The 27912-nt window shown below is 41.0% G+C and overlaps 1 protein-coding gene across 1 annotated transcript in view; it reads right to left on the minus strand.

Annotated features, from left to right (window-relative positions):
* LOC149222168 (Haloacid dehalogenase-like hydrolase (HAD) superfamily protein) overlaps positions 1–27457 on the minus strand; it is a 340733-nt gene extending 313276 nt beyond the window's left edge. Inside the window, exons 1-6 of the mRNA XM_089385283.1 lie at positions 27137–27457; positions 26682–26771; positions 25944–26018; positions 25699–25829; positions 4270–4339; positions 3946–4105 (exon numbers count right to left, since the gene is read on the minus strand). Coding sequence (XP_089241409.1) covers positions 3946–4105; positions 4270–4339; positions 25699–25829; positions 25944–26018; positions 26682–26739 — 494 coding nt within the window. The 5' untranslated portion in view covers positions 26740–26771; positions 27137–27457. The remainder of the gene's footprint in view (positions 1–3945; positions 4106–4269; positions 4340–25698; positions 25830–25943; positions 26019–26681; positions 26772–27136) is intronic.
* Between the last annotated feature and the right edge of the window lie 455 nt (positions 27458–27912).

The raw sequence follows: 27912 nt of genomic DNA on the forward strand, positions 1-27912 counted from the left end.
GGAGAGTGTCAAGGAGCAAAAACCCAACACTCTACGAGTGTAAGCTACACTGGAAGATGATGGGTGTGTATGTCCCAAAGGGTATGATCAAGAGTCTATCGAAATGCTCAAGAGTAATCCTACGGACAACCCTCTCTCTGCCTCAGATCTGCTAATAACCCCCTCAAAGCCCTGTCTCTACTACACATGGTGTCCCCAGATGCTCAACAATGTCCTCATTGATCCTAGGTGAGTTGCATCCAATGGTTCACCTAATGCCCCTATCCATAAGTCTCCTTGGAGGCAACGCTCCAAGATACCGATGCGCCGCATCATGCGTCACTGCATACCACCAAGTATCACCGCACTCCTCGACATGCCCCTGTACGCCGCACCTGTCCCGGTACACCACTGGATACCCTCGGCTATGGCTATACCATCCTGTACCGTTCTGTGTCCCGCCTGTGTCACTGCACCTGTCACCCCTTGCATGTACTCAATGCGATGTGAGGTACTCCTACTCCTCAACGCAATGCAACATACTACGGCACACCCTCGTGCATCTCCTTGCCCATCTGCAAACTACTGCTCCATGCTAGATGCTCCTACCTATCCCTGGATGTGATGGCATAAAGTTGTGTCCATATGTTATTAGTCGGTGGCCCGCACCCGACCAATATCATCACCTCCATCGTTGCATCAGCATACTCTTTGATGAATGGATCTCCCCTCCAAATCCTCCCTGAGGGACCCAAGTGAATCTCCCTATTTATCAGTAGTGATGCCACCACTGCTCTGCTCCTCAGTGTCCCTTGTGCCCCACACAAATATGAAGAATCCCCAACTCCATACAAGGCATTGTCTAGTGGCCTACCAATGCCACCTCCTTCAACAAACTCTTGCCAGAGTATGTTGATCATCCTGTGATCCCAAGTACAATCGTCATACCAAGACAACCTAAGGAGTCTGCCCATAAACTGGTTGACCATGGGTGCTGACCAAAACTCCCCTAGCAAATGTGCATGCCCAACCGCTAGGTCAACTATACAGCGAAGGTTGTAGTCAACCGACATATCTGGGAAATGATAGGCAGTCCCACCTAGATCCCAGTGCTAGTCCGAGCTTTTAATATCCCCTGTGCCTGGAAGCTCCCACTGAGCTTCACCTGGGTCCACTACCACCTCCATAGCCCACTCCACTGGGTACCAACTCAGAATCTCTCGCCATCCAACCCCAAGAGAGGGATCGAATGCACGAACTCCCGTATACAGAACAAGTCCCCCATCCTGCGGATATTGTACCCTGCGCAGCTCATGTCGCCCCATCTCATCATCTTGGTGAGCACATAAAATATGTCAAGGTGACTCTACCTCTCCCTCTCCAATGTGCAAAGGCAACCTACTAGTGCTACCAACCCCATCTATGTATGTCTGAAGAGGGTTGCTCCGATGCTCTAATGTGCACTCTAACTGGACCATTAGGGAATCCAACCGTTCCCCAACGCGAGTCAATTTGGTCGTTGACTCGACACAAACCGCTCTCATGCCCACCAGACCCTCGTTTTGCTGAAGAATGACCTCTCGTACTGTCGTGGCCTTCTCTCTCAATGATAGAAGGTTGGCCTGAAACTGATGAAACTGTCGTGGGCATCTATCACCTACAGACTCGGTCATAGCTCTTGATACCTCAACAATTTTCGACATCTCATCCATGGGTGGCACCTCCTCAACAAATGGCTCTATGGGTGTAGGCTTTATCCTCTCCACCTAGGGCTATCAAAGAGGTCTCTAATAATGGTGACTCCTGCGCCACACCGGGTATATCGATGTGCTCCTCACCATCCTGTGGGCTCTCAGCATTATGCTCAAGTTCTTGATGTCTAATGCCAGGTCTCCACCAGTAGAAGCACCCCCTAGTCTCACCCTCTAACTATCCCTGATTTTGTCGACTTTTCCCACACGATGTAGATGGTTGCACCCCCACGGTCTGCACACCCCTAGAGTCTCTGTTATAAGGGTAAGGATGGGTCTGGTCTGTTACCCTCGTCAACTGGGCCAACCTCGCATCATCCAACTAGATTCCACCCCATAATTTCTGCATACTGAATTTCCCTTAAGCCATGGGTTTATCTACAGTTTCACCCGTCACTGTGCATTCATACCCAATTCTCCCATGTTCCTATTGGCTACCCACAATTGGGCCAAGATCAAGGCCCTGATACCATTGTAATGTTCCTAATGGAAAATTAACAGTGATAATCAAGAGAATGCAACAAATTCAACACAATAAAATTGTACACAGATCAGAGAACCAGAAATGAGCCAGAAACATGCCAAAATGGGCCAATTTTATTATGTAGCTGAAGAAGTACAAAATAGATTGGAGTGAGTGCACCTGGGATTGCTTAGAGCAAGATGCAAGCACCAGGTGGATGAATATCAGTTGCCCAAATGACGTAGGAAGCTCCCCAACAAATGACTACATTAGCCCTTGAAGTACATTGTTGGCTGAGTTGGGACCCTTGTTTAACCCCTCAAATCTACCCAGAAAAATTTGTCAAATTATTTCTGAGATCCTTGTCAAAAACCCAGAAAGGATTTTGGCAAATTCCACTGACCATTCGAGACCCAAAATTTCAGCTCCCCTCCCCACTGGCTGCCAAATAATTCTGTTGTTTGGAGCACCAAAACTTCCCTAAAAATTCTACAAAATTAGGAGCCAACTCCTTGACCCCTGACCATCAAAACCTAGAAATGTTTTGTGCTATTTCTGACCTCCCAAAATCACCCAAAATTGGTGCTACGCCCTCCTCAGTAGAGATTGTGTCCCCAATGGCTCTATCTGCTACAAACCCTCCTTATTTCTCCTCAATCTGCAATAGGAATGGTCTAGGAAATTTTCCCGGATGTAGGGGAGAGGTTTTACATCAAATGTCAGCACAAGATCGTTGAACCCAACTCCACAAAAACGCTGTCTAATGACCCCCATCGTAGGCCCTAGGAAGATAAATTTGTCCCCCTTAATAGCAGTCACCTCCAGTTCCAAAACTTTCCACAAATATTGAGCTCTCCCTCAAGCAACTCCATTGATTTTCTCCCAACAAACTACCCTCGGAAGCTAGCTGAAATGAGTGGTACGATTTCTCTATTGCGTCCTCCCTAGAGTACGAATTGGCTGAAGGAATCTGCTGAAATGTGTTGCAATACTCCACAACCCTCTCACCAAAGTAGCAATAGCTTGCCTTCCTAGGGTGGCACTCAAAGTCCACCGAAAGAAGGGTGAATTCTCCCCTTGGAGAACTTTGTGCTAAGCAGCACTAGTGACCGAGCAAAACAGCTTGAGCAACAAAGGAAATAGATGAATGAACAAAAGGCCCCAATAGCTTCTATGCTCCTATTTATAATTTCTTCTTGCCTCCTCATGTGGGTCCCTCCATCCAATATTTCGACCCCCTTCCCTTAGTAATTCGATTTTCCTAAGGGGTTCAAATTCCCTTTTTTGGGTGGCCCCACATCCCAATACCATTTTAATCTTTTCTTTTCTCTAATGTTGGTGGCCTCCATCTCTCCAAAAATTAAGTGGGGGCTCCCTCTACCCACTTTTCCTATTTACATGCCAAAATATTTCCCAAAATAGAAATTCATCTTAGCAAAATTAATTTAATTGGGAGATTACATTAAATAACCAAAGACTAAAGTACATGGCCGATAATCTCATAACTTGCTTCAACTTAAAGTATTGTCATGTTTCTTTACATTCTTTATGAATAGGTGGTTATGAGTTAATATGCATAAGAAACAAATCATTTATTATGGAATTCAGGATTTTATCTGCCTTTCATTTAAATGTGAACTAAGGAAATATAACCTATCCATCCAGAAGTTCGAAGAACCAATTGTTTTACTGCCAGTTAAAAAACAAACAGCTTTTAATAAAAAGGAATGGGTGTGATACTAAAGTACTAACCTCAGGAGATATTGATGTGTCAATTCCCCGCTAGTTATTGCACCATCAAAAAGAGAAGGATCGAAACCCAGTTTCCTCATCTTCTCCAATGTTGTCAATGCATGTCTTGAAGAATTACTGATAATTACTATCTTTATGCCAGTTTGCGCTAACTGTTCCACTGTTACAGATCAATTATTTTTAGTGGACATAGGCTTTCTGAGCTGCATTCTATTAGTACAACGGATTTTCAAAATGTATTCTTTTGATATATTGACGGGATGGAATTAAATTCTAATGAAAATCCAAACTTTCTTTATCAAAGTGAGATGAAGCTGGACATACAAGTTGCAATAGCTCCTCTATAAGGTCTCTGCCCATCGTGGAGAACTCCAAATTGATCTAAAAACCATGCCTGCTTTTATATGAGATACATTTAGTAACTAATTTGGGTAGCAGGAAATGTTCGGGTTGATGACAAATTCAGTATAAGTAAAACTTGAAACAAACATAAGTATGCACCAAATGCAATATACAACATCTAATAAATAATCATAAACTTCCAAGAGGAACACAAAACATAAAGTTGAAATATATCATTTATGGGCTTTCATATTATTGCTAGACAGCTCTACTTAAGCACCAGTCATGCATATAGTGTGAATTTATGACAAACAAGTATTGGGATTCTTTGCAAGCTATAAAACCATAGAACACATGGGGACAGAAAAAAGACAAACATTGAGACTGGAATTTCTTACAAAAAGGTTTTGTATAGTTCACATTTTTCCTGAATTGGGGAACTGCGTTATTATATGGAAACCATCTACACATTTGTTAATTGGCAGCTCAAGGATAAATTCCCTTCATTGGACATTATTCCTCTTTCAGAGAGACCCAAATTGCCCCTGCAAGCACTCAATTTGGTTAAGGAAATATATATTTTTCGTGAGAAAACCCACAATGGCACAAAATTTAAGATTGGCCTAAAGGGCTAATTAGCCCTCCTCCAACGCCTATAAATACAAGTCAAGGAGCCTCATTTGGAGACATCATATCAAGCATCTCTCTCTTCTCTTCTTGGGTTCGATACATCTCAAATATTGCAGGGTTTCTTCACACATGCGAGGAGGAAGGACAAATTGCAGGAGGTTGAAAATCTGATCTGACCAGCATTCACCTTGGTGTTTTGGGCTGATTTTGACTTTGATATTTTGGGAATATTTCTGTCTTGCTAGGACGCATTCCTTGGCACAAAAACTGAGGCATTCTGGGCACTTTGACCTTCATTGACCGCAAGGTATCTCTCTCCGTTGACCAGGTTTGACCACTCAGATTGGGACTGTTTTGACCTCTGTTTGACCAGCATTGATGGCCGAGTTTGTGGACTGTTGACTGAGCTCTTGGAGGACTGATTTGACTGTTGACTTTGACTGGTTAGGGCACATGTTGACTGTTGTTTACTTGGACAGAATTGCATACTTTGACCATTGACCAGAACTGACTTTTGAAGCTCATCATTGGTTGGATATTGATTTGTCTATTTGAATAGTCAAAGGTTGACTTTAACTCATTGTTGAAATTGGATTACTCTTCTCTCTGATGAAGACAATCTAATAAGAAGGAGAATTTGAAAGGGTTTTCCCCCTTGTGAGGTTTTTCCCTGGTCTTTGACCAAAGGTTGCACGGGAGCGTCCCGCCCGCACCCCCCCTGAATCCACTCCCGAAGTACACTCTACTTGGGAGCGGATCGGGAGCGCGCCCCCTTCAAAAAAATTGCTCACTAGTTTTTCGAGAGCGAACAAGGGAGCAATTGCTCCCTAACCGCTCATGTTTGCTCCCCATGGGTGAAAAAGGCGCGGTGGGTTTTTGGAGGGAGGGGAGGGCCAAAAAAGAATAAAAGGCCCTCCTCCCCTCCCACAATTCACCATTTGCATATTGTGAAAGCAAGAGAGGGCTATTGGAATTGGAGCTTGAGTTGACGAGGAAGATTGAGAGGGTTGCTTGGGAGCTTGAGGAGCTTGCAAGGGACATTGGAGCGTGGGATTGAAGGCCAAAAAGGTAGGATCTAGACTCTAATTTAGCATTTGTATTTTTTATATGTTCATTGTTAAATGAAAATGTTCTCTTCTCTCTTTCCTATTCCCATTCCTCCATTTTATTGCAGGCAAGAAACTATAACTCCACCAAAATTAAAAACTTCAAACATCATGGTTATATGGCTTGGCATCTCTTGATGTTGGTTCCTTTTTTTGTTATGATGGTGTTGGGGAGCAGAACAAGGAGTGATGAAGAGGATGAGGAAGTGGGCAGTGATGGATTTGAAATCCCTAGAGAGGAGGAGTGCCTTGGTGAGGAGGAGGGGGAATATAATGAGAGTGGAGATGATGAGGGTGCTTGACTTGTGAGGATTTGACCCACTTTGTGAGCTAAGTACCAAAGCCAATGGGTTTTGAACCCAAGGTCGTGGGCTTGAGATGTGATATTCCCACTTAGAAATATTGCTAAGGGGAAATATCAATTTTGCCCAATTTTGTCATATTTCGTACTTGCACTTAGGAAAACTGGGTTTGGGGATCCCACTTGAATTTTGGAGTTAAGAATAGGCCCAAACATTAGGAGAACGGGAGAAAGTCGAATTGTTGGTGGTAAGTGCGGACCACTCATGGAGAAATACAGCCCCATAGGAAGTACGAGCTCATTGGAAGGAAAGTCGATGGATGGGCCCACATGGGCAATTGGGAGGCAGTTTGACAAAAGAGGAGGAGGCAATCAGTTTTGGGCATTCTTGATCATTTGAGTTTTCTCTTAGACTAGCACGCTTGAGCCGAAGCCATGTCTGTAGGTGTTGTTGAGCACAAGAGGTTTCCAAGCGGAAATCTCACCCCTTGCTTCGGTGGACTTCGAGTGTCAGCCTAAGGAGGGAATCTCATCCTTTTCAAATCAATCCAGGAATAGCATAGTGGGAGTGTGAAGGAGTTCCAGTAGCAATAGCATAGGGACTGCACTGTCCTTGCTAGTGCCATAGGTGGGACTTGAGAAGAGAAGGGAGTTTGGAGCTGAGATTTGTGGGGGAGTCTGGGAAGGAGAATTGTTGAAGATTTCAGCCATTTTGGGGACACTCAGCATCAGAATTGTAGGTGGGTGGAAATACCCAGCAACAGCAGGAGCTAGGGGAAATTGGACCGAAATTCTAAGGTAAACATTTGGCCAATTCCTTCATGGGTTTTTGTGAGTTATTGGAGGAAAGTCCGACCTTAATTTCCCAAAATTTTCTATGCATCGGAGGAGGCCCTAGCAGCTATTGTTTACAGCCAGCAGCTCATTTTCTGCACAGTTCAGCGCAGAGCTAGAGAGAGATCAACCAGCAGCTTTGGGGGACTTGTCTTCTTCACTTGGGCTTTAATAGTTTGCCTTAAGAAAGCCTAGGTGCACACTTTCGAAACATCATATTGTACCCCCATGCTTTCATAATAAAATGGCTTAGCACAACGCAGTTTTTGGCTCTTTATCATGGTTTGATTGGTTTGCCATTTTTTTGTTTACTTTTACTATGCATGCTTTGTTTATTACTATAAATTTTCCTTAGGGATATTACAGTGGTATCAGAGCTCATAATCATGGCTCAGCGTGTAGGAGCAGCATCAATCTATGACACCAGAAGACTAACAGAACGTAACTTACCGGAGGCAGAGGTACAGGAGCAGAGAGAGGCAGCTACAAATTACCCCAAATCCAGCGATAGTTGAACCAAAGGTCGTAAGGCCAAACATGGGGGATAACGAGGCAGATAGAAGGAGTAAAGAGGAGTTTGCCCAACATCTTCTCAAGTTCGTGCAAGATTTGTCTAAGGGTATTGAGGAGCTGATGCAGCAAAATTGCAGTAACAACAGGGGCAAAGGGATTCAAGAGGAATTCCAAATTGGTGAGGGTTTTGGTACTTCGGATCGCCAAGGGGGTAATGTTGATTTGGGGTAGCATTGGATGTGCTCCAACCACGAAATTTGGTGGAGAGGTTGGGGCCATGAAATCTCCAATACCCAGAAAGGGTTTGGGCAGATTCTAAACAGATCGGGGGATATTAAAATAATTAATATTTTTAATGGAGTCCCTAAGTCTAAACTTAGGGAAAATAAAATATTAATGTGTATTAATATGAATTTGTGTTAGAATGGTCCAAAAGACATGGATCAAGCCAGATCTAATCTTAGCCGTTGATTAGGGACTTAATCTCGGCTGTTGAGATGTCAACAGGAAAAGTATAAGAGGAGGCTTGAGGGTCACTTGGAGAACACACCAGAGTGATCAGTCATTCTATTCTCTAGAGCGGGGTTTGCTAAGAGAGATAGAATCAGTGATCGGGAGAGCAGCTGAGGGGCATTGAGTACAGAGAAACAGAGAAGGTAGAGATTGTGCCAGGAGAGTAGCGCAGTAGCCAAGGAGAGTGACGCAGAGGCAGCAAGGGCTCACGCAGAAGCAGCCGAGTGATGTGCAAAGCACCAGAGAGGCCAGCGTGTCTCACGCAGAGGCCCAGAAAGCTGACACAGGGTCTCCCAAGGCTGATGCAGGCCAAAAAAGGCTGACGCAGGGCCAACGTGAGACAGAGAGGGGCTGACGCAGTCCAGATTGGGCAGACGCTGGGGTTGCAGAGCAGTTTTGTGCTGAGGAGCTGCCAGAAGAATTTTCCGAGGTTTCAGCCAAGAGATTTCTCTCAAACTGTGAGGTATAGATGCCAAGGAAATTCTCTATTGGGTAGGCCAGTTTCGGCACCCAGATTGTACTCTAATATTGCTTAATAAGAAAACCCTCAGATAGTTGCACCGGTTTTCCCGCATTGGGTTTTTCTGGGGACATTGTTCCAAAGATAATGGTGTCATGTGGTGTGTTTGTTCTTGTTTATTTTAGTTGTTGATCTGTAATATGTTGAACATGCACTAGTGTTTATTTTCAGTATTTACTTTGTAAATAACTTGTTAAAGAAAAATAACAAGTAGGTAGGAATAAATGAGAAAAAGTGCATGAAGGGTTTCTAAACTAAGTAAACTTAGAAACTTCAACATGGTATCAGAAAGTGATTGCAGATCACAGGAGGACTAAAAGATATTAGCCGAGCGGAGCAATAGCAGCAGAAAACAGTTGTCCTGAGGTGACAGAAGTTGTTTCTAGCAGTGCAAAATCCAAGATGTTATGCAGAGCCAGCGAGAGCCACACAGAAGAAGCCGGGAGCTGCGTAGAGCCTCAGAGAGGCCAACGTTGCTGACGCAGAGCGCCAGAGAGCTAACGCAGGGCATCACAGGGCTGACGCAAACCCGCTATGCATCTATGGCCTGGAGCCCATGGTTCATGACAGGTAAAACACAACTTCCTCCTTTGAAGGTCTCTCTGGGTCTTCTCATCCAACTGTCCACGCCCCTGGTTGGCTCTCGGTGGTGGAGCTATAGTGTCTCTTCCCCTCTGTTGGAAGCCCTATCTAGGTGGTAGTGGTGCTCTAACACTTAGTAGAGCATCCTGCAAATCTCGGGTCCTCCCCACTACATCCTACAAGGTAGTGGGACTGTTGGACTTCACCAATCCCTTCAATGGCTCTGTTAGCCCCTCTATAAACATGAAGACCCTCCTGGACTCCGATAGATCTGGCACCATCACTGATAGCCTCAAAAACTCCGAAATGTAGGCCTCAACGCTCCCGGTCTACTTGAGCCTTGTCAGCTCCCCAAAGTGCTCCTCTGGATCCTTCCTCTCAAAATGCTCCAACACCCTCCTGGTGAAATCCTCATAGGTTGTCACCCCAGCATGTCCCATTGTGGTTAGCCCATGGAACCACCAATCATGGGCTTCACCCTCCAAATGTAGCGTGGCAATTTTTATTGCCTCCCCCTCCGTCATCTGGTTTAGCTGGAAGTAGACATCCAACTTCTCTACCCACGCTCTAGCTGAGCTCTTAGAAGAGCCATCAAAAGTTGGGAGAAACAGCCTCCCCACAGTATGCTGCAAATTTGTCCCCTGTGTGTAGTTTCCCCCACTCTGTCCCTTGGGCCTATTATTGCCCTTCAGCTGGCAAAAGTCCCTAAAAGTGATGGCTTCCCTGAACTCGGGTCCATAGGACTGATACTCCAAGAAATAGTCCCCCATAGGCAACTCCTCCTGCCCTTGCTGCCCACCAGCTCCAGATGTCAAAAACGTGGGAATAGTGGATCTAGGTGGTGTGTTGGGAATAAGAGGCATGTTGGGGTTAAGGGATGTGTGGTGCTATGAAGTACCGGAGCCTTCACCCAACTAGAATTCCCCTTGAATTCCCTTACCCTTGTTGTTGCTACAATTATGTTGCCTTAGTTCCTCAATACTCTTGGACAAGTCCTATACTGCTTTCAGCAAATGATGAGCAAATTGTTCCTCCTTACTCCTTCTATCTCCCTCATTCTCTGCCATGTTTGTTTCCACAACCTTTGGTTCAGTTATCACGAGATCTGGAGTAATCTGCAACTGCCTTTCTCTACTCTTGTACCTTTGTCTCTAGTACGTCATGTTTTGCCTATCTTTTGGTGTCATAGACTGCGCTACTCCCACAGGTTGAGCCAAGTCTATGAGATCTAATACCATCGTAATATTCCTAGGAAATTTTTACAGTAAATAACAAAGCAAACATAGACATAAAAAGTTAAAAACCACGAAAATCAAACACATAAATCAGTCCATGAAATTGCACCAAAAACTACACTACTGAGCCATTTTATTATAAAATCACGAGGGTACAATGTGGTGCTCGAATGTGTGCACCTGGGCTTGCTCCAGGCAAGCTAGCTAAGCCCAAGTGAATAATAAGAAGTCCCTCTCACATCTGTTGTTGCTCTCTCCTGCCTCTGCGCTGAACTGCCCAGAAGATACGCTGCTAGTTGTGAAGAATTGCTGCTAGGGCCTCCTCCGATGCTCAAAAAATTCTGGGAAATTAACTCTAGGCTCTCCAACAAATACTCAAAATAACCCACGAAGGAATTGGCCTATGGTTGACCTTGGAATTTCAGCCCTCTTTTTCCCTCTATGGCTCTGTTGTTGGGTAATTCGACCCGCCTGTCAATTTCGCTGCCAAAAACCCTCAAAATGGTTGCAATCTCCAAGCAAACACTCCTTCGGGTTCCTCCTCAAACCTCAAGCCCAAACTCCCTTGACTCCTCCACCTCCAAGCGTACCTCCTCCAAGCACTGCGTAGTCCCTGCGCTACTATTGCTGAATCCTCCCCACAAACTCGCACTCCCACTGTTGGAACGAACTGAAATGGATGGAACTCCCTCCTTGGGCTGGCACTCGAAGTCCACCGAAGCAAGGGTTGAGATTTCCGCTTGGAAACACTCATGTGCTAAACAGCACTTGCAAACTTAGCTTCAGCTCAAATGTGTTATGTCAAAGATAAATTTTCTCAAAGATGAATGAATGCCAAAATAAGTGCCTTTCCTTCCATTTTGTCAAAGTGCCTCCAATGTGCTCATGTGGGCCCAGCTCGATTTCCTCCCACTGAATTTCCTCCAATGCATGCGTACTGTTGAAACTTCTAAGTCTAACACGTTAGCAATCCCTACTACATTATCTGGTTTATTTTCTCCTACTTGTTCGTTTCATTAACAAGTTATTTATAAATATAAATACTGAAAATAAACACAAATGCAGCCTTAACTCATATACAGATCAGCAACTGAAATAACTGAGAAAAACACACAAGGGACACCGTTATTTTTGGACAATCGTCCCCGAAAAAACCCAATGCAAGAAAACCGGTGCAGCAGATATGAGGGTTTTATTATTAAGCACCTTTTGAGTATAGCTAGGGTGCCAGAAATGGCTCACCCAACAAAGATTGTTACATGGTAGTAATACCTCTTCTCGGAGATAGATATTCAGCCTCTCAACTCTAGTCTGCCCCACGAAAATCCTTCTGGCACTTCCTCTTGGCCCTGCGTCAGCCCTGCTAGCTTCAGCTTAGCTCCTGAAGCCTCTGCGTCAGCCTCCTGGCTCTCTGTGTCAGCTCTCTGGCCCTCTGCATCACCCACGCAGGCCCCTCAGCCTCTGCGCAGTCCCCAGTTGCCTCTGCATAGCTCCTGCTGCCTCTGCATCAGCCTCTTCGGTCATTGCGCTGACCCTCTGGCACTATCCCTGCCTCTCTGCTATGTACTCATTGCCCCTCGCTACAACAAACCACTAGCTCGAATTTTCTCAGCAAGCCCCGCTCCAGAAAATCGAATTGACTGATCAATCTTGGTGTATCTCCAACTGACCCTCAAGCCTCCTCTTATACTTTTCCTGTTGAGTCTTCAACGGCCGAGATTAAGTTCCTAATCAACGGCTAAGATTAGATTTCGCTCGATCCATGTCATTTAGAACATTCTCACTCAGTTTTATATTAATACCCATTAATATTTTAATTTTCCTAAGTTTAGACTTAGGAACCCCATTAAAAATATTAATTATTTTAACATCTCTCCAACCGGGTGGAATTTCCCCAAACCATTTCTCGGTCTTGGAGATCTTATGTGCCTTAGCCTCCACCAATTTTCATGGCTAGAGCACATCTGATGCCACCACAAATCAACAAGTACTTCTCATGTGGGTTACAATTCTCCATGGGTGGCCCCCACGCTCCACTAGAGGCTCGATATTTCCCTTCCATCTCTAATGTTTGGGGATTTCTTTAATCAAAAATCAATGTGAGGCCTTTAAAGTTTAAACCCACATTTCCTAAGTGCAAACATGAATTAAGACAAAATTGGCCAAAATTGATATTTCACTTAGCAATTATGCTAAGTGGGAATATCACAACAAAGGCCTTGAACTCTTTGAAATTATTAAACATATCATCCTTAATCTTCAAAAAATAAATCCAAGTCTTCCTAGAGGAATCATCAATTAAAGATGCATAATATAAACAACCACACACATATAAATGAATTAGATCAAGAATATCTCTTGATCTATGCTTACTGCTTGGGAAAGCAATCTTGGTATGCTTGTTGAGTGCACCACCCTTGCAAACTCTTTCCTTTTCAATCTTAAAAGTTAAACAATCCCTTCACCATGTCCTTAAGAGAGGTACCACTTTGTAGTGGAGGTGACCAAATCACTTGTGCCATAACTCACACGAATGGTCACTCTCATGCACTAAAGCGCCATGTTTCACTAAATCTACTAGCAACCTATAAAGGCCACCATAACACACTTCCCTAGCCAAAACTCAACTAAAATCAAGGCTTTATTTTCTAATGATCACTTGCTAATCATCAAATCGGCTATACACTATATTTTTCATGTAGGAAATTGAAAGAAGAATCTTAAACAAACCAAGAACATACAAGACATCATTCAACTCAAGGACATCACCTGAAGGTATGCAAAGAGATAAAACTCACCCGTTAACAGGTGAAGTGGCAACATTGCCCAACTCTACCTATATGCCTTCTTCTTGTTCTCAGAACTTGCATAAAGCCTTCTTATTGAAGATCATGTGTCTAGATGCTCCACTATCCACATACCACCTTAAACCAGAAACAGAGCTAGTGGAAAGGAAAAATACTATAAAGAAAGTTGTCTCAAGTCTAGATGCTAGCTCATTGAATTATGTTGAAGCTTCTACAGTCCCTACAAACTGTTTTTGTTGTTGCTTGGCTTTCTTCCTCTCAAGACTCTAAGATGAATAGTGGCCCATCTTGTGGCACTTGAAACACTTCATGTGACTCAAATATATCTTCCCCTGGTTATAAAACCTAATTCTTCCTCCTTGTCCCTTTGACCCTCCCTATCAAGTCCTCCTTTCTTATCTCCTCTCCTCAAATTCCCAATGAGGACAAAGTTAAAGATCTCCTCCACTCTAATTTAAACTATCTCTGGCCTTGTCTTCATTTGGACAAAATCATCCCAAACACCTCGAACAAAGGGATCCCGAGATAAAGAGAACCCATTTGGTGCATGTTGACCACTGGAGTGGCACTTGATGATTATATGAAGACTCCATGCCCAAGGATGATCCAGAGAAAACTTGTACCATCAGAGATCATCAATCAACAGAGTTTTTTAACTCCACTTCTATCTTCTCATCATCTTTCTTGTACCCAAATTCCACACCCTATGGGGAATTGTAATAAGTGATACTAGTAATGATGAGTTTTTGAGTTTGTAACAGGCCTAGGATGTTGGGATTCGATCAGCAAATGAGTACACCTTGGAGTTTTTTTAATCTTGTTAATTATCCCTTATTTTTCAGAGGCGGATAATTTTATGGGAAAATTCACTCATTTTTAATACCAAAGCCGGGGTGAAGGTTTGAAGGTTGAGCCCCTAATACACTTAGTGTCTAGAGTCGATGTATATTCTCATACTAGATCACACAAAAAATTTCATGGAATTTGGTTAGGTCTAGGTAGTCATTTTTTTAATTTTTTGATTTTCCACACTGCAGAAATTGCTAATAAAATTGTATTTGTAATGTAATAAATGATGTCTAGAGAAGTTGTATGGGGTATGAGTAATGAAATTTGCACCCCTCGCCTTCAACTTTCTACTGTGATACACTTTGAGGGGTTAAAAATGTGTTTTGAACCCTCAAAACCCACTTTTCCTAAGCTTAATGGGAAATCTGGCAATTAATTAAGCCATAACTTAAATAAATGGAGAAAAATAAATATCCACACATGCTAAATGTTGTGGAAATGAAGTGGAAAATTATGGGGGAGTTAAAGTGAAGTCCCAAGGTGATGTGGACTCCTAAAATCAAGGAAATAACGTATGCTCAAATAAAATCAAATTTCTAGCATTAAATAAGAAAGTTGTTTAGTTGGAAATTCGAATTTGTGAAGTTAATGCACATTTGGGAGGATTTGGGAGAATATTTGGTGGAGATTTTTGTGGGAAATTGTCCCCACATGGGTTACTACCCATATACACTTGTCATTCTATCATAAAATTCGAATTTGGCATATAAGGGAAGAAGAAAATGATGTCCACTTGCCAAAATTCGATTTTTACACTTGGCATTGGAGCTCCATTCAACAAATTCGAATTTCTCTTTGGGATTGTCACCTCATGCCACTTGTTTAATCACTTCTACATTGGGATTGGCTCCAATGCCATTTGTCATTGTCATTTTTCATTGGGATTTGCTCCCAACTCTCTATATAATAAAGCCGTGGGCTCTCATATTGTATCATGTAATAAGTTATTGGGCTTGAGGAAACTTTGTCATTTTGTACTTGCATACTTTCTTAATACAACGGTCTTGGGGGTAAAGTGTGATGGTGTTCTTCTCCTTGCATGTGTGGTAAATTCTTGACTTGTTGTTATGCTTCTATTTATTTCCTCATGTCATTATTTCTTTCATGCTTGTTTTAAGTTATGTTAATATGCAACTATCTCATATTAGCATAAGAATTAATTATTTGCTTTCGGAAAAGAAATCTTCTTGTAGATAATAGATGTATCTCTAGGAATTCTTTCCACTGCACTTATTTAATTTCATGTCGATTTAATGATTTGTGATGAAGTTTTGTAGATGAATCATTATTGGTCAAGTTTTTCAAGAGCGAGGGTAAATTTTTTAAGGAATCAACCCATTCTTGAAAAATATTCACTTTCTTTCGTCACTTTCTTATTTTGTTTGGCCAGCTGCATAAGATTGATAGGAACTGTAACTATCCCCTCAACAAAACCCCAAAGTTCAACTTCCTCCAACAACATTTATAGTCTGCATTTCTAAGGTGTGAAGTTGGAAGCACCTTCTAACCACTCACACTCCCTAAGAACAAGACTAGGCATTCCAGCAACTTTTGAAACACACCTCAAATAAACAGATCAGAGGGTAATAAATCAGACCAGCAGCCTATCACAAGTGCAGACCAACACACCAATCACTGGAGATACACAGGCATCTCACCTGCATCACAAATCTGGGTACCTATCACAGGGACGGATCACTCCAATCTCTGAAGACTTTTTAGGCATCACACAAGCTGAAATCCTCTGACAGATCCCTCTTACAGGCAGCAGCCCACTAAATACACATATTCCTGGAAGATTTCAGCCCTGCAGCTCTAACACCATCTTAAAATTTCAGAACATGGTAAGGTAGATTGGCACTCAGAATCTAAACCCTCTGCTATGAAACTGAAAATCTTAAACTCCTATCAGAAATGCAGAAAGTTGAATGCTAAATCTAAAAACACATGAAAACTTTGACAGCAAGTAGAAGGATCTGAAGCACTCAATCACATATCTATCTTATATAAACTTTGAAAGAAAAAAACACAATGTGACACACTATCTCATCATCGCAGTGACCCACCCTGCCTTCTTTCATAGATGAAGGATAGGGTTTACAACTTTACAATCAATGCCAACCATCCCTGTGGTGTACCTAGATTAGAGATCCCAGCCTGTATGGAGCTGCCTAGAATAAAGAACTTTTCTCCTAGAAAAGTGTGCCCTGGACTAATTCTGGGAAACCCCTAATAGCCATGTGCTTTTCCTAATTAGAGTAGCATCTAACTAACGTTAAGACAGTACCTAACTAAAGAGCAGAAAAGCACTATCTAAAAATGAAAAACATGTTCTAAAACTGGAACAAAAAAGACGACTTCCTAAACTGGAAATGCAGGTTTAATTAAAGCACTGCTGTTTGAACCTAAGGTCAGCTCATGTATGCATGAACTACAGCCACTTCATGTCTATTAAATCGATGTGCCTTCATTAGAGACCTCCTAGGCACCTCATCTACTGCACTCCGTTGTGTTCATTCCATGGTGTGTATATATCTGCTGAAAAGCACCCTGCTGTGTTGAGAAATCTAGGGCATGGATAGTTAAAAGATTTCTCTGCTTGATAATTGTTGTGATATACTTGTACTTCTTAGCTTATGATATTTTCTTCGTTATGTTATTATTGTGTTCTTTTCATCAAAACAAATACCAATAAGAGACAAGTGACACAATATGTAGGCTTGTCAGCCAGGGCCAAAACCTTTCACCTCTTGAGAGGAAAACCCGATCAAAATTCTTCTTCTAGATCTTCAATTGATGAGTACCAAGACCATGACACAGACCCTTGACTCTAGTATCCTCCCAAGAACCTTGCCACTATCCTTGATGCTCTGCCTCTTCCCTTCAACTTCCTTTCTTGATCTGGGACTGCTCTCCTTGGCTCCTTCTAGAGAAACTCGGTCTCTATATTTCACTAGCTTCCTCTAGAGAAACTTGGTCTCTAAATCTCTATCAAGTATCCAAAAGAGTCCTTCCTTTGTTGTCCTAGAAGAAACCTCCTTCGCTGCCCCAGAAAAAACTTCTTCTTCATTGCCCCAAAAGAATCTCTTCTTCTCTACCCCAGAAGAAACTCTTCTTCGTGTAGATTTTCTTCTGGATCCATCGCATTCAATTTCTTTTTAGATCGACGTTTCGAACTAGCAACGGTGGTTCATCTTCAGGATGTGAGAGAATTAATTCTCTCACATCCTGAAGATGAACCACCGTTGCTGGTTCGAAACGTCGATCTAAAAAGAAATCGACGTTTCGAACCAGCAACGGTGGTTCATCTTCAAGATGTGAGAGAATTAACTCTCTCACATCCTGAAGATGAAGCACCGTTGCTGGTTCGAAACGTCGATCTAAAAAGAAATTGAATGCGATGGATCCGGAAGAAAATCTACACAAACATGAAACTCGCAGAAACCTCAAAGACAAGAAACTCTTCTTCGTTGATCGAAAAGAAACCTTCTCCGTTATGCCCAGAAGAGTCCTCCATCACTAGCCCAGAAGAAACCTATCTTCACACTGCCCAAAAGAAACCTATCTTCGCTTGCCCTTCTTCACTTCTTCTTCGCACTTCTCTTGTCCCCTTCTTTGCACTTTTGTTTCCCTTCTACTGCGCACTTTTGCTTGTTGAGATCAAGTCGAGTTGCTTGTCTTCAAGTGAGACCGAGTTAGGCTATATATACACTTCTTCCAATGTCCTTTAGGCCGACATGATCTCAAGGATTAGGTCGACTTCTTCTAGCATGTTCTTCCATCGTTGTAGGCCGACTTGAAGAGAATAAGTGACAAGTTCTTGGAGGATACTTTACATAGACAAGATTGACCTTTTACAAAGTGTAACATGACTTCATTACATGACAATGACTCTAACATTTTATGACTAGATGACAAATAAATCCAAAAGACTCTTAATGGGAGTCTTGACTCCTAAGTTGCAGGAAACGTGGGTCCAGGGTCTGTTTCCATACGGAAACGAAATGGAAACGGGGAACCCGTACAGTACGGTCCGGAAACTCGTTTCCGGTCATATTGGCACGTTTCTCAAGGAGGAAACGTGGCCAGTACGGCCAGAAACGAGTTTCCAGGCCGTGCGTCGGAGTTTCCTCTTGTAACTTGACTTTTTCTTGTATTTTTTTTAATTTTTTTGCTTCTAATTTTTTATTGGGCGACTCAAATATCCTCTAGATGCTTCTAGATGTCTCTCAAGTTATAAAGAAAAAGATTTTTTTGAGTGGGGCAGCCGAATGTTCAAGTCTATGGCCCTAGTGTTGATATGCAGTTTATGAAAATGAAAAATAAAGAAGAATATCACTTTTACTTAAATTTTTAATATTACCATGAAATGACTCAGGATGTTTGAGAGTGATTTTGCCCTCATTGGATTTCATATGGAGAAAGTAGAATTTTAGATCTCACTCAAAATCCAGCAGACTTATCTGTTTTTCAGGATTTCAGGATTGGGGGGATTGCAATGTTTCCATTGGATTTTGTCATGTACTAGGGTATGGAACTTGTATTTAATCAAGAGAACCAAGCCCTCTATGCATGGGAGACTCTCAATAATCAAGAGCATGTAGGGTACTAGGGTATGAAACTTGTATTTAATCAAGAGCACTAAGGTCGTTCGACTATGTAGGAGGAGACTCCCTGTTAGGATATTCCGACACATAGGATATAGTTAAGTTCAACTTGGTCTAGTGTAGAGTTAGGTATAGAGTTAGGTAAAGTGTGTTTCTTTACCGTTGTACATTTTGTAACTTACAATCTGACGGTCACGATATGTAGTGATCCGACGGTTCATTCTCTCCTCGGTATTACCGACACTTGATCCGTGGCTTGACACCCGATTGGTCCATGAATTCTATTTAAAGCGCATGGAGGGTCATTTGTAGGGTAATCTGTGCATGAGAGAAGCTTATGTAAATTTTCATTCTTTGATTAATAAATTGCCTGAAGTGGCCGCGTTGGCTCAGGCCGTGGACTGTTTCCCTCTTTGAGGGTTTTAACCACGTCAAAAATACTGGTGTATTGATCTGTGATCTGGTTGTGAGCGGTGTCCTTTTGGTGTTCTTTCTGAGGAACTTACCCTGTAAATTCCTACATGGTATCAGAGCGATTTGAGGGCCGCGTCCGTTGGTGATCCAAATCTGAAGCCGGTAGAACTGCATCCGGCTGTTGTTTCATAGATCTGTTGTTTCTGACTGCTTTCGGGCCGAGAGGACTGCTCTGTTGTGTTCGGAGCATCTGTTCCAGTGAGGAACCCCTTTCGTTTCACGCGAAAAGGTTTCCGGTAGCCCTAGCTGCGTCATTTTTAAGATCTGGAGGTATACAGTGTTTCTTTGCAGTTTACTGTTATTTTCTCTCTGCTTATTTCGGTTTCGGTTTATTTAGCTTTTTTTTAACCGGATCTATACCTTTCATTTCTGCGTATGCTCTTTGCCCTGCGACTCTGTGCGATCTGGGCAAATCAGAAACAGAAATGAAGGATTTTTCTCATGCGTATGCTCTTTTCCCTGCACCTTAGTGTGATCTCGGAAAATCAGAAACGTTGAGAAAAATATTTAGTTTTTCGGCTAAAGCTAACTTTGAGGCGCAAGGTTCAATTTTTTGAAAATATTTAGTTTTTTGGGTAAAGCTAACTTCGAGCCGTAAGGTTCGTTTTCTTTGCATGTCCGTGTTGGGTTTTGTGTTTTTTGTTTTGTAGGGAAAAAGAGCTTTCTCAAAGCAAGCACGCAACCCAAAGCCCCCCCCCCCCCTCTCTCTCTCTCTCTCTCAAATTTTTTGTATAGATCAATTGGTTCAAAGCTATTTTAAGAGAGTAGAGGTCTTGGGTTCAAGTCTCCATTTTGTGGGGGCGGACTTTTTCATTTCCGCACATTCCCGCACTTCGTCGGCAACTTCAACAACTTTTTTTCAAAAAGCCATAACTTCTTCATCCGGAAGCCTTTTTCAGAGCCGTTTTTTTTAAACCAGCCTAATTTTTCGAGATCTATCCATTGGACCACTTACTTTCAGCATCTTCAGCTTCAGTTTCTGTTGAAATGGAGAGTCAATACCAAGTTACCCTTGACAGCACCAACTACTTCCAATGGTTGTCTTACACGGAGGATTTACTTAGAAGTAAAGGTCTCTACCGAATAGCCACAGGCCAAGAAAAGAAACCAAAAGATGAAGACAAGGCTGCTAAATGGGAAAATAGACAAGATCAAGCACGTGGTTTGATAGGGATGTCTATCTCTCCAGATCTTAGATTCCATATTGCAGAACTTGAAACTCCTCATGAAGCAATGGAACAAATCAATAAAGTTTTTGGGATTAAAAATGAAATTAGAGCCCATCAACTTGAAAATGAGTTGCTTACATTGGACCCTAATAATTTTTCTTGCATTGAAGATTTCTTGTCTAAGTTCAAGACCCTTAGATATCTTTTGGAAGGTGTTAAGGTTAAGAAAGAAGATAGTAACCTTATTTATTCCATCCTTACTAAGTTGGGACCAGCCTACTCTGTATTTGTTTCCACCTTCCATTCTACAAGAGAAGCCTTCATTTCTCAAGGAAAAGACTACAAGCCCCCTTCCTTTGACTCTTTTTGTGATTCTTTAATAAGAGAACAAGAAAAACTCTTACACCTTGGTCTTCTTAATCTTGGAAACTCTTCCAAGAAAGCGTTAGCCGCCCAGCAGCAACCAAATTCAAAGAATCCTAAGAAGTCATATCCTAAAAAGAATGGTCCTAAACCAAACAAGGGTCCTAAGCAATTTCAGCCCCAAAATGAAAAATCATTTCAACAATATGATAAGATAAATAAAAACAAAGGGAAGAAGATTGATAGACATTGCAATTTTTGTAATCGAGATGGCCACTTAGAATCAAAATGTTTTAAAAAGATGGAAGCCTTGGAAGCAGCAATGAAGAAGCATAACATTCATTTGGGGCAATCTTCAACTTCAACTTCATCTTCAGGAATGGCACTTTCTACATGTGGTTGTCAAGCATCTCGGTCTGGCTATGCATTAAATGTATCTTCTTCTTCTCATTCTCATGAGTGGCTCATTGATTCTGGAGCTTCTTATCACATGGCCAAAAACAAAGCCATGTTTTCTTCTTTAAATGATTGTAACACCAAAAATATATATGTTGGTGATGATAGATCTCTTAATGTTGTAGGGACTGGAACTGTTCATCTAGACAATGGTCAGTTTAATGATGTATTATGTGTTCCAACCTTATCCTGCAACCTTCTATCTGTATATCAGATAACTCATTCAGGTGAAGCTAAAATCATTGAATTTTCACCTCATGATGTTGTAATCAAGGACTTAAAAGATCCTAAACAGATTTTGGCTACTGGTATTGCTGATGATTCTACAAGGTTGTATAAGTTTCACAACTTTGGGTCATCAAATCTTCCCTCAGTATTTGTTGCTCATAACGATGAAGTGAGCAAACTTTGGCATGAGCGATTTGGTCACTTAAACTATCGCTCCCTTCAGCATCTACGTAAAGAAAATATGGTGACAGGTCTTCCTATGGTATCTTGCAGAGATGGTGTTTGTTCCGGATGTGTACTCGGAAAACATCATCGGGACAGTTTTGAAAAACGTGCCTCTTGGCACGCCTCAGCCCCTTTACAGCTTGTGCATAGTGATTTATGTGGTCCACTTCCAGTTGTGTCATTCTCTGGTTGCAAGTACTTCTTAACTTTCATTGATGATTTCTCCAGACGCACTTGGGTATACTTCTTAAAACTCAAGAGTGAAGTATTTAACACTTTTTTGGCCTTCAAGGCCTTTGTTGAAAAACAATCTGGACATCAAATTCTTAAGTTAAGATCTGATAATGGTGGAGAATATGTTAAAAACACATTCATCAACTATTGCACTGAGAATGGAATTCAAATGCAACATACTGTTCCATATACTCCACAACAAAATGGTGTAGCTGAAAGGAAGAATCGCACCTTAAAGGAAATGGCTAATTGTATGCTACAATCTAAAGGACTTGGTCTTAGTTTTTGGGCAGAAGCAATTAACTGTGCAAATTACATAATAAATCGCACTCCTACTAAGGCTTTAAAGAATATCACTCCAGAAGAAGCATGGAGCTCAATCAAACCAGATGTAAGTCACTTTCGTGTTTTTGGAAGTGAAGCGTGGGCCCATATTCCAGATGAAAAGCATAAAGCTTTAGAACCTAAGAGTGAAAAATGTACTTTTGTTGGATATTCTGAAGATGTCAAAGGCTATAGACTTATTCCATTTAAGTCCAAAAATGTTATCATTAGAAGAGATGTAAAATTTGATGAAAATATATCGGCCTACGAGCCTAGTCCGGCGGATGTGCCACCTCTTCCTATCTCTTCTACCTTTGAAAACATTTCTTCTTCAGATGATGAAAGTGAGGATGACAATCCTCCCCCACCATCTCAGGATCCTCCTTCAGCTCCTGAGCTTCCAAAATGGGTTCGTGCTACTCGAGATGCAGCAGGTGATCTTGCCGGTGATCCTACAGATCAGCGACGCACACGTTCTCAATTCGAGAGGGCCTCTTCTTTACTGGCTCAAGCTCCAGTAAATTATGATCCTGACACCTTTGCAGAAGCTTCAGGCCATCCAGATTGGGAAGCAGCTATGAATGAAGAATATCATTCATTATTGGCAAATGATACATGGGATCTTGTTCCTTTACCAAAGGGACGAAAACTTGTTAGATGCAAATGGGTTTACAGAACCAAGTATGGACCAGATGGGAAAGTTGATAAACATAAAGCTCGTCTTGTTGCTAAGGGCTTTTCACAGGTTGAAGGCATTGACTACACTGAAACCTTCTCCCCTGTTGCCAAAATGAACTCTATCCGCCTTGTTCTTTCCCTTGCTGCCTCTTTCAAATGGGAAGTCCATCAGATGGATGTTAAATCTGCCTTCTTGCATGGGGACTTGCATGAAGAAATCTATATGGAACAACCCATTGGCTTCATACAAACAGACTCCAGCCTTGTTTGTCGACTTAAGAAATCCCTTTATGGTCTCAAACAAGCTCCTCGGGCTTGGTATGCCAAAATGGATAGCTTTCTTTTAGAGTCTAGCTTTTCTAGGTGTCATTCTGACAATACTGTCTACACCAAGAAAGTGGGCAACTCTCTTATCATCCTTGTTCTTTATGTTGATGATCTTATCCTTACTGGTAGTGATCCCAACCTTATAAACCATGTGAAGTCTAGCCTCAAAAGGAAATTTGAAATGACAGACTTAGGACACTTACACTATTTTCTCGGTCTTCAAGTCTTGCAATCCAAGGAGGGTATTTCCCTTTCCCAGTTCAAGTATGCTTGTGATATTCTACGTCATTTTCACATGGAAGACTGTAAGCCAGCCCCTTCTCCCTTTCAATCTGGAGTCAAACTTTCAGTCACGTGTACTTCTCCTGAAGTTGATGCTACATTATACCGTCAACTTGTAGGAAAACTCTTGCATTTAACCCATACTTGTCCTGACCTTTCCTTTGCTGTTGGCCTTGTTGCTCGGTTCATGCAAAACCCCCGTGAAAGTCATTGGAAAGCAGCTAAAAGAATACTTCGTTATGTTCAAGGTACAGTTCAGTTTGGGATTCATTACAGTGCCGAAGCAGCTCCTCTATTGGTTGGTTTCACTGACTCCGATTGGGTTGGTGACCCTGATGATCGGAAGTCTACTGCCGGTTATGTGTTCACTCTTGGTTCAGGACCTATTACATGGGCTTGTAAGAAACAAGTTGCCATTTCTCTTTCATCAGCAGAAGCAGAGTATCGTGGTACCGTAGAAGCTAGTAAGGAAGCCTTGTGGCTTCGTCAAATCCTGTCAGAATTTGGCTTTCAGCAGCAGCATCCGACTACACTTTGGTGTGATAATCAAAGTGCCATTCAACTATGCAAAGATCCAGTTCAACATCAGCGCAGCAAACACATTGAACTGCACATGCACTTCATCAGAAAGCTCATTCACGACCATGTTCTTGAAGTGCAATATTGTTCAACAGATGATCAAGTTGCAGACATCTTCACAAAGGCTCTCACAGAGGCGAAGTTCACTAAACTTCGATTTATGGTTGGCGTTCAGGAAGTTGTCACTAAGGGGGGATAGGCTCTAGTGCCTCCTTCCTTCTCCTATTGTGTCATATTTGTAAATCCTTCAATCCTATCCCAAGTTGTTCTTAAGGGGGGATGTTAGGATATTCCGACACATAGGATATAGTTAAGTTCAACTTGGTCTAGTGTAGAGTTAGGTATAGAGTTAGGTAAAGTGTGTTTCTTTACCGTTGTACATTTTGTAACTTACAATCCGACGGTCACGATATGTAGTGATCCGACGGTTCATTCTCTCCTCGGTATTACCGACACTTGATCCGTGGCTTGACACCCGATTGGTCCATGAATTCTATTTAAAGCGCATGGAGGGTCATTTGTAGGGTAATCCGTGCATGAAAGAAGCTTATGTAAATTTTCATTCTTTGATTAATAAATTGCCTGAAGTGGCCGCGTTGGCTCAGGCCATGGACTGTTTCCCTCTTTGAGGGTTTTAACCACGTCAAAAATACTGGTGTATTGATCTGTGATCTGGTTGTGAGCAGTGTCCTTTTGGTGTTCTTTCTGAGGAACTTACCCTGTAAATTCCTACACTCCCAATCAAGCACGAGACAAGAAATTAGAAATTTTTCGTGGCTGATTTTGGATATTTCTATTTTCATTATGTGATCATTCATGAGTAAATGTGATGTAAATTTAGAGACTTATAGTTTATGCATTGACAATTGACAATTTAATCATAATGTAATAAATTAGAATGTATCATATATGATTTATGATTGCACATATTTCTTAAATGTCCTATATATATATATATATATATATTGCGTTTCCCCGCTTCCAAAATTTGGGGGGGTCACGTTTCGTACCCGTGCCCATTTCGGAAACTCGTACCCGTTTCCCCATTTCGTGCAACTTAACTTGACTCAAAAATAAAATCTCTTGCTCATGAAACCAATGAAGCAAGTCAATATAATAATCTTATTTTTCTTCTTTACATCACATTACATAATTACATGTCATTATGAAGACTGAACCTAGTTACACTTTTCAACATGCTAGAGAAGGGGCAGGAAACACTGGTAAAGCTAACAGATGACTCACCCAACATAACAGTGAAAAAAATGAAAATACATTATGACCTCTTAATTTTCCTTGTCCACTTTCTCAAGTGATACTTATCCATGTTTATAACAGGAAAACTGCAGTATAAGAATCACAAGTTGACCTCCACCAAATATATTTTTTCCTCGGCTGTCCACTTTCTTAGTGATAAATACGATTATACCAGCCTTTCCCCCCCACAATGATAGATAAAAATCCCTTTCTTTCTTCTTACTGCAATAGTAGACAAGAATGTTAAGCCACAAGTACAGAACACATATCCCTATAACAAACTTTACAAGGGATACAAGAAACAAAAAAAATGCCCACCTTATATTGACCAGTTTGTGCCAAGTCCCTTACACCTCTCAAACTTTGACAAATTTGATTCTCATTTTTCACTATAGAGCACGGTGTTGACATTCTTCTCTTATAGAGATCCTTTTTCTGGTGCTTTCCTGCTAAGCAATCATAAAAGAACATATCAGGAGTCTAGTAGTAAACAATAATCTACTCCAACCAGAAAAATTCATCGTCAACGTAGCTGAACATAAATGCTTGACAAATGTGCTCACTATAACAAATCCAACTGTGTTCAGGCACCAAAGAAGCTAGTCCAATAGTAAATGCCATGGTAGAGAAGACTGAGTCTGCACCAACAGTAATAAATAATATTGATGATAATTATTAATAACAGTAACAAAATCTTTTGGAAAATTCCAATTGGTAAATACTAAAACCTGATCTGCGTCCAAAGCATGTTAGTGCATTTTACTAGATATTAAAAGTTATGTAAAATAAAATATTTTTTTCTTCCAAATGCTGTGTGCAAAATATTAGCAATCCTCCCCTTCCAATTACACAATATCTCGTCAAGTTACTAAGTTTTGCTCCCCATATTGCACTAGTTTGGTGAGGTCATTCAGCAGAATAAATTTTTGAGTATTCAAGAATAAGACGGATTTCATCTCAGAAATTAGTAGAAAACCATCAGTTTATGTAAGCTATGATTATGGATTTGATTTAAAATGAGATTCTAGAGATTAAGGTTACTTTGTGTTCCTTGTCATAAATAGTTTCAGGCTTGGAGATTCAATGCAGACAGTTGAAAGTACAACAATGGGTAGCAGAATTATTCATTCATGAATTAGACTGTCGTGAACCTTTGCATATACTAACAAGCTCCAATATAAACTATACAATGGCATTGTAAAATTGTGGGCAAACGCCCTGTAAAACACCGTATTTACAAACTTTGGATTACATGAATTAACGTGCACACCAAAATGAAAAAGGGTAAGGATGAAACATTCCAATCAAGCTGGGATAAGCCGCATTGTAATTGTTCAATTCATTTCTTGTAGCTCTCATTCACAGTTGATTGACCACAATGCCGAGAAAACCTAAGAAAAAATTTAACAAAGGCTGTGATTCAGATAGTTAATCGTTACTATCATGACAAGGAAGATAGCAACAAACACATATGGGAGGAAGAGGAGCAAGATATGCCAAAGGGCATCTACTTACGAGAAAGTAGTCACATTTATCCAGAAGAAAGTTATGAGTAATTCATTGGGAGCAGGAAATGGACTACAACACGAGATTATCTTCTAGGAATAATACGAATTTTGCCTTACATTACATGTATAAGGGTATTGTGCATTTATTAATCCAAACAATAAACCTAAATCCACATGCACAATATCATCTTTTTTAATAAATTAGTGCACTTAAAATGGACGATGATTAAAGGTTCCATAGAAATCACCTTGTGCTGTAGTTGTACTTGAAGTCCAATGCAATCGCTATTTGTGTAAGAATCAGATCTCAGCAAAGCCTTGCTCAATTTTGACAGAAATTAAAAAGCCATGTTTTCTTTGCCCATAACGCAATTCAAACGGATTCACATTTATGCTTATGACCGGACGAAGACAATGGAAGTTCATAATTTACATAAATCTAACTCCGCAAGCCTGACCAAATAATTTTAGTATTTCTGTATATCGATTTCCACTGCCAATACCGAGATAGTGGGTTTTAATTTTTATGGCATGTGAGAAGTAGCTCTTCTTCAAATGAGTTGTGATAAAAATCTATCCTTTTAATGTAATTGTTTATAATGGAGTTAGCCATGAAAATCTATCTTTTAAAGGTAATGATTTAGAGTGAAAATATATTTTGGGTTAAGATCTGAAGTGATGTGGGCATGTTTTTTTTTCATTAAATTTGCTTTAGAATTTCATAAGAATTAGTTAGAATCACAAATTTTGTTTGTAAATTCTGTATAATTTTAGTGTCTTAAGTGTTTTTGAGAGGGTTGCATCAGTTTAATTTATGCATTCAAAAATAAATTTTTAAATAATAAAAAATATTACATAATCATAAATTGTGTTATTCAATTCTAACTAAAAATTTCAAAACATAAAATAATCATCTTAATAAGTTAATAATTTAATTGATATATAAAATTTTGAAATTAAATTTTTATAATAAGTGAGAAATACTTTTTCAACTAAATTGTGATGAAAAATCTATAAATCAAGG

The sequence above is a fragment of the Pinus tabuliformis genome, chromosome Q, assembly GCF_031772625.1.
Source record: "Pinus tabuliformis cultivar Carrire ecotype Pingquan chromosome Q, CPIR1, whole genome shotgun sequence".
In the NCBI taxonomy this organism is placed as follows: Eukaryota; Viridiplantae; Streptophyta; class Pinopsida; order Pinales; family Pinaceae; genus Pinus; species Pinus tabuliformis.